At 51.1% G+C, this 15,336-nt stretch overlaps 1 protein-coding gene and 1 long non-coding RNA gene across 2 annotated transcripts in view; one reads left to right on the plus strand and one right to left on the minus strand.

Moving 5' to 3' along the window:
* Window positions 1–15,336, minus strand: part of LOC102432435 (putative ATP-dependent RNA helicase DDX11-like protein 8) — a 45,446-nt gene that overhangs the window by 1,051 nt on the left and 29,059 nt on the right. The window contains 20 exon segments of the mRNA XM_023756735.1: window positions 2–201; window positions 372–450; window positions 744–828; window positions 1,242–1,342; window positions 1,436–1,504; window positions 1,746–1,895; window positions 2,797–2,900; window positions 3,247–3,319; window positions 7,026–7,138; window positions 7,688–7,819; window positions 7,971–8,082; window positions 8,372–8,410; window positions 9,985–10,052; window positions 10,171–10,215; window positions 10,967–11,046; window positions 11,361–11,407; window positions 12,383–12,535; window positions 14,082–14,290; window positions 14,646–14,733; window positions 14,953–15,060. Coding sequence (XP_023612503.1) covers window positions 2–201; window positions 372–450; window positions 744–828; window positions 1,242–1,342; window positions 1,436–1,504; window positions 1,746–1,895; window positions 2,797–2,900; window positions 3,247–3,319; window positions 7,026–7,138; window positions 7,688–7,819; window positions 7,971–8,082; window positions 8,372–8,410; window positions 9,985–10,052; window positions 10,171–10,215; window positions 10,967–11,046; window positions 11,361–11,407; window positions 12,383–12,535; window positions 14,082–14,290; window positions 14,646–14,733; window positions 14,953–15,060 — 2,055 coding nt within the window.
* LOC111826714 lies at window positions 1,864–10,881 on the plus strand. The gene is made up of 3 exons (XR_002830086.1): window positions 1,864–1,998; window positions 2,669–2,820; window positions 9,825–10,881. It is a non-coding gene; the product is annotated as an uncharacterized LOC111826714 (long non-coding RNA).

The raw sequence follows: 15,336 nt of genomic DNA on the forward strand, positions 1-15,336 counted from the left end.
GGGATCTTGGTGGAAGTGTTCTCAGGAAGGAAAAGGCAGGACTGACCTTCCTCAAAGCAGCAAAGGCAGGGCCAAAGGTAGCTTTGACCTCCACACGGTCTCGGATCCAGGCTGGCAGCTTTGCCAGGATAGGTGGACGGGCATACCGCTGGTCCAGGAGCACTATGCTGGCAAAATCCTTCTGGTGCCTGATGGCCCTCCCTGGATGGGACAGGTTGGGGCTCTGATTAAACCCAACAGTACTTTCTACTGTGTCCCTTTCCCCTCCTCAGACCTCAGACTAGAGAGATGGTAAGTAAAATCCCATCCTGTCACCTCATTCCTCATCCATCCCTCCCCAACTATTCATCCAGGGCCAGTCCCCGACTTACCTATAGATTGGTTGACAGCCTTCATACATAGATTCTCCACCAAAGCCTTTCCTGGGGGGGCCTGACCTGGGGTTCGGGGCTGGGAAGCGCAAAGGAGATGACCTATCAGAACTGTTTCTTGTCCCCTGCCTAGTGTTCTGAGAAAACGACACTGCCAGGCTCTGAGCAAGACCAGTCGGCTTCACGGGCACAATGCCAACAGCTGATAGAATGGATGATGTCCCGAGAAGCTCAAGAGGGTATGGAGGATGCTGCCATTCCCTCCAGAGCACACAGCAGGGGCAGTGGGGAAGTGACAGCCTATCTTAGCCCTAGAGGCTACAGCGCTCTCCCCCCTCCCACGCCCATCCTCCAGAACCTGAAGGTACTCACAAGGGTGTGGTCCAGGTAGGCCATTTTCTCTTGGAGCTCTGGAGACTTGATGTTGGGGTAGGGCAGGCCCACCATAACCACACACCTGGGTGGAGGCACACAGGAGCCAAAGGCACCTGGGGTTCACAAGGCCCAGGACGAAGGGCCGGGTCCTCACCCACATGACAGCTGCTGCGCCTACCACTCCAGTTCTCAACTGTGCTCAGTGGCTCTCCCTCTCCCTCCCTACCCTATACCACCTGGAAAGGGGTTTTTCAGCTAAGAGAGCCAATCTAGGCCAGGGAATTGAGTTCTGATAAAGTTACCATCTGCCTAATTTTCCTCCTGGCCTCAAGGGGCCACACCCAAAGCTGCGGAATCACTTCCCCATGCAGCTGACTGTGCAGTCAGCCCAGGTGCAGACTCGGGTGGCAGCAGATTGCAGGGGGAGGGAGGGCTGCTTGGAGTGAGGGGTAGGTGGGGATCAGAGTCCCGGGAGATGGGAAGCCCACTACTTACCGCCCGAGGTCATCAGAGAAGTTGATGCCTTCACTCATCTTTCCTCCAACCACCGAAAGCAACAGGGCCCCATTCACCATGCCTCCTGCCTGGCCATGGCACTGCAGGAACAGCGCAAAGCTGGGATGCCATCCAGAGGGTTTCAGCTGCCAACCCCACAGGTCTGGACCCAAGGCCTGGGTTCCAGCTCTCACCTGAATGCACCTGGAATACTCTGTCAGCACCTGTTCCACCTGGTTTGCTCGCTTGGGTTCCTGAAATATCTGAAAGTAAACAGACATCTCCCAGAACAGGGTTTCAGGATGCCTGGCTCAGATCTGCTCCAGACCTTGTTTTCCATCCTGGGCTTTGGGGACTCCTCTGGGAAGTGACCAGGGATTAGAAGTGGTGGGAGACGCCCCCATATGGGAGGCCCGACCACCCAGTTTGATGTGCAGGAGAAATCCCACGGGAATTCTGGGTCACCATCCCCAGAGTGGAAGGTCCAGCTGAGGGGTCACTCACCTTTTTCCTGACAGCCAGGCGGGCCAGCAGGCCACTCTTATCCCAGTGGGCATGGACCTGGCGTTGGTACTCATAGGAGGGGAAGAAACAGATCACCCCTCCAGGCACCACGTTGCACAGGTTACAGAGGATGCGACCTGTCTCGTCCATCTAAGAAAGGAAGACAAGAGCCCCTCCATGGGGCCACTCCTGAAGCCACCTCCAAAACAATCTCCTAACCTTAGGGCTCAGAACCAAGTACAGAGACTCACGGGTGAGTGCGGTCAGGGAGGCCTATGGCCAGGTGGCGCCCCTTGGCTGGGAATCACAGATTGGAATGTGCCACCCTCCCTCCAAACACACTCCACTGCTGCTCCTGGTGCCTGGCAGCATCTGACACACCGCAGTCCAGCACACTGAGCTGCACCTGTTACTGGTGTGCCAAGTCCTCCTCCCCAACTCCCAACGTCCTGTGGGCAACTGGAGATTAGGCACCATCTTTGACAAATCGGGCACTGGAAACCCAGGCATGCCACTAGAGAAGTGCCCCTAGTACTGGCATCCCTGCTAGGCAGGGCTCAATATGACCCAATGGCAAAAGGAAATGGTTTCTCATGAACTTCATCCTAAAGAGATGGCTGGAGGTGTCAAGAAAACTATTTTTAAAAATTCTCACCCAAGGACATACCTTTCATTGATTCTTTAGAGAGAAACATTGATTGGTTGCCTCCCATACATGCCCCCACCAGGGATTAAACTTGCAACCTGGGTTTGTGCCCTGACCGGGATTCGAACCCAGGACCCTTTGGCACACAGGTCGATGCTCCAACCAACTGAGCCACAGTGGCCAGGACAAGAAAAGTTATTTAGCAGCCTCAGAGGTGAAGGGTGCGGGGAAACTCAGACCTTCCTGATAAACACCTAGACGATTCATCCTGTACCAGCTGTGATGAGGACCAGGACTAACTTCCACAATGCTTCAACACTCGGGATTGGCCAGCACGTCCCCACCCCAGAAATCTCTCTCCTGCCCTAGCAAAGGCCAAGGTGAGGCAGGATGGCTGGTACTAACCATCTGAGGCAGCTCTCTTTTCAGGTATGTGAATTCCAGCTGCTGGTTGGAGGGCCCACTGCAGAGGACGAGGGGCAGGATGTGGTCTGGAGGGATCACGTGACCTGGGGAGACCCAGAGAGAGGCTGAGAACTGGAAGTGCAAGGCTGAGTCCAAAAAAAGCACTACTCAACCCTTGCCTTCCAGACCAGGAGTAGCGGTTCCTATCACTTACCCACCCACCAGTTTCCACACTAAAACAGCAATGCTCAGAACTCTCCCAGGTAGACAGAGGGGGCACAGAGCATGAGAGCATGGAGATGGCAAGCTCAGAGAGAGCTGGCAAAGGATGAGATGCCCATCCGTGTTTCCTCAGCCCCGGAGGCCTGATAACAGCACATGGTTCAACTATGACAACATGGGGTCATAAGTGACTATGTGGCCCATTCAACCCTGGACATGGATCCTCACCACAGGAAAACTCCACCAGTCGCTCGGCTTCCACCCCAGCACATGTCAGCAGCTGCTCCCGAAAGTCAGAAACCTGAAGACCACAACGTCAAGGCTCTGTGACCTCCCTGAGGTCCGGGGAGAGGACCTCAGGTCTGAGCAAGCAGGGGCCTTAACAGAGAAGGGAAGAGAGAATCGCTTGGAAAGACAGAAGTCTGGGTGAGGAGGTAGCAAATACATAAGAACAGAGAAGAGGTAAAAAGAAAAGCTGATAAGAAATTAGCAAAAGGATAAAACAATTAAATGGTGTCCAGTGTTGTAGTCTCATTTAACTACTTGTGGGAATAGCAAAGGAAATTTGGCACAGTGGCTCTCAGCCCTGGATATGCAACAAAATCGCCAGTGGGAATTTAAAAATATATATATTCACATGGCCAGGGCCCAGCCCAAACTATTGAATAAGAATCTCTAGCGTGAGGACTATGCTTTTGTATTTTTAAAAGCTCCATCCAAGTTTTTTACCTATCATATTGGCAAAAATCGAAAAGTTTGACCACTCTGGAGAAATAGGCACTCGCATACACTGCAGGTGGGATGCAGCATAGTACCACCGCAGCGGAGGGGAACGTGACAATACTGAACAAATCAGATATATTTTGATTTTCTAACCTAGCAATCCCATATCTAGGAGTTTCCTCTGAAGATACAGCTCAACAAACCAATGAACATATGCACAGGATATTTCCTGTGAAGTTATTTGTGAGGGCTAGACTGCCTTTCCAGAGGGACTGGTCGATTGCGCTATGCTGCATCCACCCAACAGAAACCTGCACAGCCAACGAAAGGAACGCAGACCGTGCCTGTGTGCTGATACGGAGTGATCGCCAGAGCATACTGGTGAACAGAAACTGAGTATGCCACCTTTGATGTAAGAAAAAAAGGAAAGGAAAAAAGAATAAGTATATACATTGCTTATTTTGGCAAAAAAAGAAAAAAAAATTAACATGAAACAGAAGGATAGACCAGCTAATGAAACATGTTCACCTACAGGATGGGGAACAGGTTGGGAAGGGATGAAGTGAGACTTTCTGATCTTTGTATAGTTTCAATTTTTGAACCATACAGAGGTTTTACATATTTTGAAAATAGAATTAAGTCAACAAAAAGGCAAACCTCAAACTGAAACAAAGAAAGCCTAGCTACTTATCAAATTCACAACATACGCTCACAGAAGAGCCTGATAGCAACGGCTTCACGTCCTCAGTGACCACATATTCTGGCAGGATATACTCAAAGGGCAAAAAACAAATGCAAAGAAATAAAACTAACCAATAGGTTATTGTTAGAATATTGGTATTATATTTTTGGCACTATTTTAAGTATATTGTGGGAAAAAACAAGTAATTATGTTAATACTAGAGGCCCAGTGCAAGAAATTTGTGCAAGGGGCTTAGCCTTTGCAGCCGTGGCGGCTTGCCTCAGCCCTCGCTGTGGAGGCTTGTCTCGGCCCTCGCAGCCCTGGCTTCATCCGGAAGGTCATCTGGAAGGATGTCCGGAAGGTCATTTGGCTGTCCGGTCTAATTAGCATATTATGCTTTTATTATTATCTATACTAATAAAAGGGTACTATGCTAATTAGGGTGGAGGTCTTGTGGATGCCCATCCAGACATACATCCAGACAAAGCCATAGTGGCTGTGAGTCCCGGGGCTCACAGCAGTCATGGGCTCAGGTAGCTGTGAGGCCTGGGGGCTCAGGCAGCCATGAGCCCTGGTGGCTGTGGCAGCAGCAGCGGGATGATGGGGGCGGCACCTTCCCCTGATCAGCCTGGTTGCCTCCCGCAGACAGAGGCCAGAATGCTGTCAGTAGGACATCCCCTGAGGGCTTCTGGACTGTGAGAGGGGGCAGGCGGGCTGAGGGATCCCCCCCTGCCCAGTGCACGAATTTTCGTGCACCAGGCCTCTAGTAGATATATAAAAAGCCAGCGACTGGAACACCATTAACAACTGGAATGACCAGTCACTATGACGCCCACCAGTCACTATGACGCCCACTGTGGCCAGTGAACCGGCCAGGACCGTGACCAACCTCCCATGGCCCCTCCCCCTGGCCAGCCCCACCCCCAATCAGCCCCCACCACCCTGATCGGCCTGCGGCCCCTTTCCCCAGCCAATCACCCCCCACATACCAATAGGGAGTAGGGGTGGTCAGCCAACCTCCCATGGCCCCTCCCCTGGCTGCTGACCCCCAATCGGCTCCTCCACCCCATTTGGGGGCGGGGCCTGCTGGCCAATCGCCTGCGGCCTCTCCCCCCAGCCAGACTGACCCTGATTGGGGTGGGCCAGCCAGACCCCACCTGTGCACAAATTCGTGCACTGGGCCTCTAGTATAGGATAAAAAAACAGAAGTTTAGCTTGAGAAATGAGATACAGCATAAGGTCAAATAAATTGATTTTTGAATCAGAAATATCAATAAGGTCTCATGATGTCTGAAAACATATTTCCCAGGTCAGTACTGAAAAGACCCACAAATGGTAATCATCCACTGTACGCACACAGCACCCAGATCTTGGTTTCTAAGTACCCATCCCCAGTAAAAGAAACTAGGGCACCTTGGAGACATGAATGGTTCCAGATCTGGGGCAAAAAAAGCACCAGGTGGTCTGGGGTGTTTTTTGTGCCAGGCAGCAGGAAAGCATCCAAGACTAAGGAGGCCTCATCACAAGGACCAGCAGCAGCAGGGAGGTTCCCACAGGCCACAATGGATTTGAGCACTGAGCCATAATGACTACCAATTATTTTAATACACGAATGAAAAAACTATACGGGTCTAGACACATGAAAGAATGGAAAAACAATAAAGCTACAGGGGCGATCGAACAGGCAGCCGAGGCTGGGAACAGACTGCTTGAGGATGCCAAGTAGCTCTTCATGCAGGAAGTACTGTTCCAGGACAGCGGTCGCCAACCTTTCGGACCTCACGGACCACCAGTGGTCTGCAGACCACCGGTTGGTGACCGCTGTTCTAGGACATCTCCTCAGGAAATAACCACTGTGCAGGGACTGGTTACATTTACCACTCAATTGTTTAAACTCTGTTGTTTTCTAGAGAAAAACTAGAAATCACCTAAATACCTAACAAAAGTGGTTATATATAGTAAAATATAATACATTCATGTTACAGCGAAAGTATGGCAAAATAAGTGCTTACTTACTGACAAGAAAAATGTGTATGACATTTTGTTTCTGAGTAAGAAAAAGCAAATTACAACAGCATTTACAGATAATGCCATATTTTTGTTTTAAAAATACGTATGTATATTTGTAAAAATTATGCATACAACTATGATATGCACCAAATGAATCTTTTGCTAGTGAAATTATGACCCTTCTTCCTGTTTTTGTTTATCTGTGATTTCTACAATGAAAATATAATACTTTCCTAAAAATACATTTAAATTTGTAAAAGAGAGAAAGTTATATCTATAGTGGGTACAGGAAGGGAGTGGCAGTAAGGCACTAAGTGTGAGGAAGAAACTCCAGCAGGACTTTCTTTGGAGAAGTGTGACCCCATCGCTGCAGACACACAGGAGCAGTGGCAATGCCCGGTCCCCAAGCCTACAAGGCCCAGCAGTGAGACAGTACAACAGTGCCACCTGGTGGACATTGTTTGGCCTGTTCAAGTCAAGCCCTTTCTGGTTTGGGAACCCAAGGGATGAGATGAAGAGGCCTAACTGTGCACCATTCCTGTCACCGTCCCATCCACACCCGGGCACAAGAGTCTGGATCCGGTGTCCTTACCGGCTGCATGGTGCCCCCCGCAATGACCACTGCCCGGCATTCCTTCACCACCTGGGCAAAAGGCACCGCTGGATTCAGCAGCAAGAATTTCAAGCTGCTCTGGCTGAGGCTGCCTGATAAAAAGACAAAGAAAAGAGCTACATGGGAAGGGGGCAGGTACAGGCCCAAGAAACACTTCTACACTTGATCTTAGCCAAAAGGCCGAGAAGCGATTCCAAGAAACACTTCTATCCTCCGAGGCAAAGGGGTCCATGTAGGAGGCATGAGAGATAATCACTTTCTCTTTAAATCAAATCCTACTTAATCTGCAGGACAACTATGAGGTAGAGTACTATTAGCTCCCTTTTTGCATGAGGAAAATGAGGCTCAGAGACAAAGAAACTGGTCCAAGACACACAGCTTGTAGGGGATGGAACCAAGGCTCAAGCTAAAGCCCATGTTGCCTTAACCACTAGGCTACACGGCTCCTCACATCCTTGCCTGAGACAACCAACCATCCTACACACCTGCATCCCTCCTCACTACCCCCACTGCCTGCCCAGGTCACAGGAGGCTGGCATCACCACGTTTCTTTGTCCTGACCCCGGGAGGTGCTGGGACGGAAGTAAAGGCCCCGCTCATGCTCTGGCCTCCAGCTCCAGGCTGGCTCCCCCTCGGATTACCTTGGCGGCTCAGCATGACCCTGCCGTCCTGGTTGGCAGTGGTGAGAGCTTCAAGGAAGCCTTCGATGTGCATCAGTGGGGAAGCAGGTCGAGGCACCCTGGCCTCCCCCTCTTCCATAGGGGCTGTGGGAGCTGCACAGAGTAGAAGGGAGAGAGTCTGGGACCACAGGCGAGAGCAGAGAGCCTCCTTGCAGTTGGACTAACGGGGTTCTCTGGGGAGAGTCCACATGTGAGGAACATTCCTGCCCAGGGTCTGCAGCCCAGCCCCCACCACCTGACTCACCCTCAATCACCCCGGGCTGCAGGCTCTGTAGGAAGTGCTGGAACCCTGTCAGTCTGGGCTGCTCCCTGGGGGGTGCGAGGACTGCCCCATACCTTTCTGTGAAACCAAAGAGCTAAGCAGGAATAAGAGCAACAGAGACAAATGAGGGCAACAGAGAGGGAGGCCAGGGTGGACAAGAGGCTTCCATCTCTCATCTGCATCTCAACCAGGGCCCACCCTCCCGCCACCCCAACACCAGGCATCTTGGCAGCCCTTCCCCAACCCGGCAAGGATGCTCCCCAGTGAGGACAATAGAGATGAGGGTGCCTGAGTTCCCACAGGGCAGGAGAGAGAGGCTCTGTGAGGGCAGCAAGCAGGGGTGCAGCTGGACCCCACCCAGGCCCCAAGGAAGGGCGCCATACCTTTCTGCTGACCATGCTCTTTTCACAGTAGCGCCGCACCTGCAAAACCAAACCCGCTGTAGGTACATGGAAAACAAAAACAGATAACCACTCTCCAAAACCCCGGGAGCATCAGTCACCACCACCTCCCGAGGAGCCCAAAGCCTCCTGAGGCCACCCATGTCACCCTCCTTTCTGAGGTCACTCCGCCCCCACTGTCCCCACACCACACAGTGCTCTCCCACGAGAGGGCCTCTGCCAGGCCTCAGGCACAGCCTTCTCAAGTCTGCATGGCTCCACCCCTCCTAAAGGTCCTGGGTGATGGCTGTGTCCCTCTGCTTTCCTTCACCATGACGGCACCTAAGCTAGACCTTGGAGGATTAAGAGTTAGTCTTAAAAAAAAACAACCCTATGAGCAAAGGCATAAAGGAGGTAAAGCCTGGGACTTGTTCAAGGGACACCTGGAGTGCAGTTAGGCTGGCGTGTAGGCTGGAATGCAAGACGATGACTTTGGAGCCTTTGAAGAATTCTCATAAGAATGGTATCTTTCAGTTAAGATTCACTAGACTATAGTTTGTAAAAGTTATTAGAAAGGAGACAGAATGAAATCAAGAAGACCAAAAAGAAGGCAAAGGAAAAGACTGCACTGAAGTAGCAGCTGTGGAAATGAAAAGGTGGGGTAAATTCAACAGCCATTCCAGGCTGTGGGGCCTGGCCACACTTTGGATGTGAGACGCAATGGGAGAAAGGACTCAAAGATGACAGGACTGCCAGCCTGTCTGAGGGGGTGATGGCAGTAACCATGACCAAACCAGTCAGGGCAGCTGGTTTGAAAAGGAAAGGCCCGATGGAAAGAAAGCAGGGTCTTGAGTCTGTGCGGCTGGGCTGGCACACTGGCTCGGCATGCACCATTTTCGTGTGGCCTGTGCGTGGCGTCCTCCTATGGTGACCTCGTTGAGCCTCGGCTTTTTCTCTGCTCTAGAATGGAGATGGCACACCCTACTCTACAGTCACAGAACCTGGTGCACTGCCTCAAACACAGTAATTGCTCCGTTACTGTTAGTAAAATAGAATCATAAGGTTGTGAGTCTAGTAGCAGTGGCTGTACCCTGCCCCTCCCCTCCTGGCCTCCGGGGAGAGCACCGATATGTAGGCCTGGAGCAAGCAAAGATGTGAGGCTGCAATAAACTATGGCTGGAGTGGAAAGATGAGAGAAAGGTCAAGCAGAGTGGCCCAGCTGTGAGCTCACTCACCTCAGCCCAACAGCAGGATCACACTCACAAAATTAACTTCCAGCTCTACCCAGCAGCCAGGGGAAAGACCGAGCCCCAAGAAAGAGGGCGTAAAGCGGAGGGCCGGGGCATCTCTAGTTGTGCTTATTAATCTAATCTCCCCCTAATCTCTCTGACCCTTCAACCCTAGGTCCAGGATCCTCTTTTGTTACTGACATTACTTTTCTTTTCTTTTTTTTCAGGGTTAATGGCATGTCTGTGCTGTAGATCCTCAGCCCTCTGGACTGACTGAGGACTGAAGGAATTTCCTTTTTATTCATTCCACAGTGTTAACAGTGTTCTGCCCACAGGTGGGGGTAGGATAAGATTTGATGAGCTAACATGAACCAGTAAAACCTCTACCTTGAACAGGTTGATGTTGTCGATCTGGCTCTGAAAGAGAAAGTCATTGATGGTCTTCAGCTCTGTCCCTAAGGGTAAACAAACAAGCCTTGGGGTCCTGCTCTGAAGACCATGGTGTTGGGGTCCCAGAGGGAAGCTCAGAACTGGCTCAGACCAGCCCTGGGCCCATGAGGGCCATCTTCTTACCTGTCTGTGAGAGGCTCTGTGTATTGGGATTTTGCTTAATGTTCCCTAAAAGAGAATTCAAACAGACAGGTCAAGATGGTGGTCCTCTGGCCCCATCCTCTCACACTCCACAGTATACTAGTCAAATAAGAACATTTGTCTGTGAACCGGCTTTTTGATAGTTTTAATACCCATAGACCCCCCCACTGAGAACAGATGTTCCAGGAAGCCTCAAAGTCTGACCCACATGTGATATGGAGCCCAAAGCCTGGTGGTTTCATTCTTTTCACACCTCCTCTAAGGAGGCAGGGACAGAGTAGCCACCCCAGTTTAGGCAGGTGCCAACAGGACACGCCCAGCTGCTTGGTGACAGAGGCAAGGCAGAGATGGAAGCCAAGAACACCAACATGAGACAAAATCCCCTCAGAACCACCACGCTGGCGTCCTGGACTTCTGCTTCCGTGAAAGCCTTCAAAAGGGTCCCTGGGAAAGGACAGGGCTGCTGCACAGAATGCTGGAAAGGTGCACGGGACCTGGAGCCAGTGGGTTCTAGTTCCTCTCACTGGGCTCAGCAACCAGAGGCTCTAGCTTCATTCACTCGTGTCACTGAGGGTCAACACACCCATGCTGCCGTCCTCACAGGAGCACTCTATCATGTAAAACGGCATTCACTTGTACTGTAGTGCTATTACTACCTCAGAACGGTGAAATAAATCAGGGTCCTAAAAAAGATCTAAGTTAGATGTCCTGACAGCGTCCAGGGAGCCGAGTCTGGCGAGCGGAGCAGGATGGAGTTAGGGGTCGCGCGGCTCCTTACCACCCAGCACAGTCACAAACTTCTCCAACAGGTACAGGATCTGTTTAATGTACATCAGGTTCTTGGCCTTCAAACGCTTCCTGAGGACAAATCAACAGACAGCAAGTGGGTTACTCCAACAGCACCTTCCCTTCTAAGTGCCCCAAGCTGAGGCCCTTCTGGCTGGTGTCTTTCAAACTGGGTCACAAGCTACAAATACTCCCCTAGAAAAATAGGCCGGCTGTGGCCCAAGGCCTTCAAAGCCAGGCGCTGTGTCCTGAGCACCCCTGGCCTATGTGGGTGCACACACACAGGAGACAGCAGCACGCTAGGCCACCCCGCAGAGATGCCAACCTAAGTGCCTCCTCTGAGGCTGAGCAGGATTTTCCCTTCCCCTCTGGAGGTGGTGTCTCACCTGTATCGTTCCATGTACTGGAGCAACTGGGAATGTGCCTGGCAGAGCTAAGGAGAGAAGAAATGGGCATGAAGGCAGACTAGGGTCTGGGCAAGTGGCATAGGGCTATGACAACTGTCTAGATTGTGGTTAGAAAATGCCAGCCCAGGACACACAGGAGGCAATCAAGGTGAGGAGAGTGGGGCTGGTTACAGACTAAAGGTGTGGGTTTTAAAGGCCCATGGGCTGGTGGGACCTGAGAGAGGGGAAGGAAGGCAGGTTCTGCTGCAGTGGCCACTTTGTGCCAGGGGAAAAGCAAGAGGCTGAATCTCCGTAATGAAGCTCCCTGCTAGTTTTTACTGGGCTGGGAAAAGATGTGTTGCCTACTAAGAGTGATAGTTCAAGGTAACCATCATGTCCTGGCCTAAGATCAACCCATGCATTAGTCAGTAGAGGTGGTGGAATGTCGTGTGGGTTTCAGGGTCAGAAACCAGTGGTCAAATCTCAGTTTCCCACTTACTAGCTATGTGACCTTAGGTACTGCTTAAACCTCTCTGACTCTCTGAGTTCTCAATGTTAAACAGGAATACCAGCCCAATGTAGAATAGACGTGAACATCAGAGATAACTCTTACAGTGCATGGCACATAATAGGAAATAAATAAATAGTAGCTTTCAGAAATCTTGAGCATTCTTCAGTTAAATCCTCTCAAAGCAATATCAATAATAATGACATCTAACTACACGAGGACCCTACTTCTCTCAAGCCATTACCCTGGATCATGGAGTGGTTAGTAGCATCCTGGGCTGGAGGGACTCAAGACCACACAGGCCAGTGAAGACCAAGGCACCAGTTCCTCTGCCTGAGCTAGACCCCAGTTCTGAGATCTGCTGGAAAGCAGTCACCTCTCATGAGGCTGCCGCCTTGCCGCAGTGCACCACTACCAAGCGCCATTTCTGGAGGAATCCCGGGTCCAGGCAGTTAGAGAAATGTTCCTTTGCCCCATGATAAACCCTGGCTCCGGTAGGGAGAGGCTGACCTACCTGGGATCCACTGACCTCCGTACTGTGGATGCCTGTGATGGTGTCAATCAGGTTGTGCGCCTCATCGATGATCACTACCTGGCCCTGCAGCCGGATCCCCGCGGCCTGCCGGGTGGCCGTGTGCAGCAGCATCTGGTAGGGCAGCACCACCACCTGGGAGGAGATGGGGCCACGTGAGTGGGGCGGGACTCCCTCCTAGAGCAGGGTCACCAGCCTGCTCTAAGTTCCTGGTGTGAACAGTTTCATTTCCTGCCCAGAACAGGTGTAGAGAAAGGACGGCATCGTAATGTGCTTTTAACAACAGACTCTTTCCTCAAAAGTTTTATGTGTAACATCAAATATATGAAACAAAAGTGAAGCTGATCTGACTTCTGACTGAACCAAGAGTGGGGTTATGGGGAGGGGAACCCCAGTTGCTTAGCCTTGTCCATGCCCCCAAGGTAGCCCCTGAGGCACCTAAATTTCCTCAAAAAACGGTGAAAACCACCAGCATAGCAGAAGGCAGCCCAGGGCTCTGGTCCAGGAGCTGTCACTTCCTATCTGTGTGATTCTGGGGCCCGTGAGCCTCATTTTCCTCATCTGCAAAATGGGCTTGATAAACTGTCAAAACAGGGTTAAGAAGTGGGGTTGGGGTGACAAAAATAAAAACATTCTGTGCATTTTTTAGTGGCTTTGGTGTTATGACGATTTTCCAGTTACAAGAATACTGATAAACTAAGTGAAAATTCAGAAAACTGGAAACTTAAGACCCAAGTTTTAATATGGTTCCATTACTCACCTGCTGTGAGAAAACAGATAAACCACTTAACCTTTCTGGACCCCACTGTCCCCAGGCGTAGAATATGGAAAATACCTGCCTTAGCTAGCTCAATGGGATACCATAAAAGCAAAAATGAGGTGAAAAGTGCCTTAAAAAGTCAAGATCATAAGAATTTCAGGACATTTTACGGCACTGGCACACAGTGTCTACAGCGCTGACCCTCGCTGTGGCAGGCCCTGGGAAGGACATGAAAGTGCTGGGAGCGCGGCTGCATTGCTCCGAGGACCACACACGCAGTCCAGGGAAATAGACTGATGAGCAATTACTGCCACATGAAATTATTACTAACACAGTTAGTTCCCAGCATCTTTTAAAATCAATTTTAACCTTTTCTTGATTATCTGGAATTCTTCACAAATAATATCCTATTTCCAAAAGTCACTCAAATGAAGGAAGTAGCAAGAAATGTCAAATCATTACAACCAAATAACAGTATAATTTTTGACCTGTTAAATTGGTAGCTTTGCTGTTTAAATAATACTCCATATGCCCAGTCCTCTCAAATGGTACAGTAAGTGCACAGTCAGGACAGTCACTCTGAACGGCCATTTGGAAATAGATTTATGTTCTGTAGCTCCCATTCCTCCCGGTGTCTGCCCTGGCATCTCTCACTGTAGTTTCAACTAGGAATGCACACCTTCTCCTGGGCCTGACCCCCCATAATGCCACAGTGCCTGCAGAACAGCCACCAAGGGACCTGGGGCCTCCTGTGACCCTGTGCCCTAGGAGAGTGGGTTACGTGTCATCGGTGTGCAGTATGTCGGTCAGTCTAACCATGGCCAGTGACATCTTCCCAAACTAAGAGGAGTAAGGAATTCCCTCACAGCCTAGGCTGCAGTTAAAGCCAAGAGCCACTGCCCAACCCTCTGCGGTCTTCACCTGGGCAGCTGGAATGGCAAACCGGCTCCCATAATAGGGACAGGCCCCAGCCTCCTTCCCCAGGGCCACCAGCTGCTCGATGTCCTTCACCTCCAGCAGCACCTGGTCCTGGAGGAGCTGCAAGTGCCTATGGCTGTAGAAGGGACAGGCAGCCTGGGGTGCCTGCCTTCTCCTCTTGGGTTCCTGGTCCTCAGCTCTGCTCTTGCTCTCTGCGGGTGGCAGCACAGGGGCAAAGGCAGAAAGAACAGTAACGGTCCTGTGGCCAGGAGCAGGCCAGTAAGGTCATGTCTACAAAACCCTTACGTGAACTATTTATTCTGGTCTCATCATAACACTCTCGTACTTTACTCTGTGTTCAAAACCCGGATTTCGGAATTAACTCTGACCCAGAAAGCAAACACACCTTCTCCCAAGGAGAGGCTCTTTAGGAAGAACCATCATTTCCATTAAGATACTGTCTGTATTGTGCTGGCCCCTGCCCCTCCCGCGCCTCACTCCCAGCTGCCCGAGGCCAAAGGATGGTCCCAGAGGCTGCTCCTTTAGCTCAAGGGTGCAGGTGGCTACCGTGTCTGCTCCTCTGCAGCTCCATACAGCGGTCGTTAATCAGCTGCACAGAACCCAGGTTTTTCACGTCTTGGTTTATACAGAGATTCTATGAGACAGAGGAACAAGAGGTAAAGAAATGGTGCTGCTACATGATATACAGCAGCCCACCAGGGCCTCGCAGACCAGCCCTCCCCCATTTCCTTCCAAGGGTCAGCAAGGCCCGAGGGGGGCGATCCTCCCCTCCTCAGCCTGCCTGCAAGAGGAAGACGAAGGCACAGGGAAGGGAGTAGAGGGCACCAGGGCTGAGGCACCCTGCTCTGTCTACCTGCCGAGAGCCGAGGGAGACGAGCCGGGTGTCCTTGCCAAAGGGGCTCTTCTGTACCTCGTGCACAAACTGGGCCAGCTGGGAGTGGGTCCGACTGCAGTAATAAATCTGCGCCGAGGAAAAGCAGGGGATTTCAAAGACGGTATAACATTTTCAAGTATTCTTTGCACATCAAGGAATGCCATGGGTGATGGGCTGAGGGAATGGGGAAAGGGGTCCCAAATATACAAACCTACAGCAAGGTAACTGTCCCAGAGAAGATCTTACCGAAATACCAGGGTTCCCCACTTCACCCTCAACTCCTAAAGTTCAAGAGAATGCCCACAAGATGGGACTCCTCCCATCAGTCATGCTCAGCCCCTAATCCAACTGTTCTGGAGGGCT

Source organism: Myotis lucifugus, unplaced genomic scaffold (genome assembly GCF_000147115.1).
Source record: "Myotis lucifugus unplaced genomic scaffold, Myoluc2.0 scaffold_98, whole genome shotgun sequence".
NCBI classification, from domain to species: Eukaryota; Metazoa; Chordata; class Mammalia; order Chiroptera; family Vespertilionidae; genus Myotis; species Myotis lucifugus.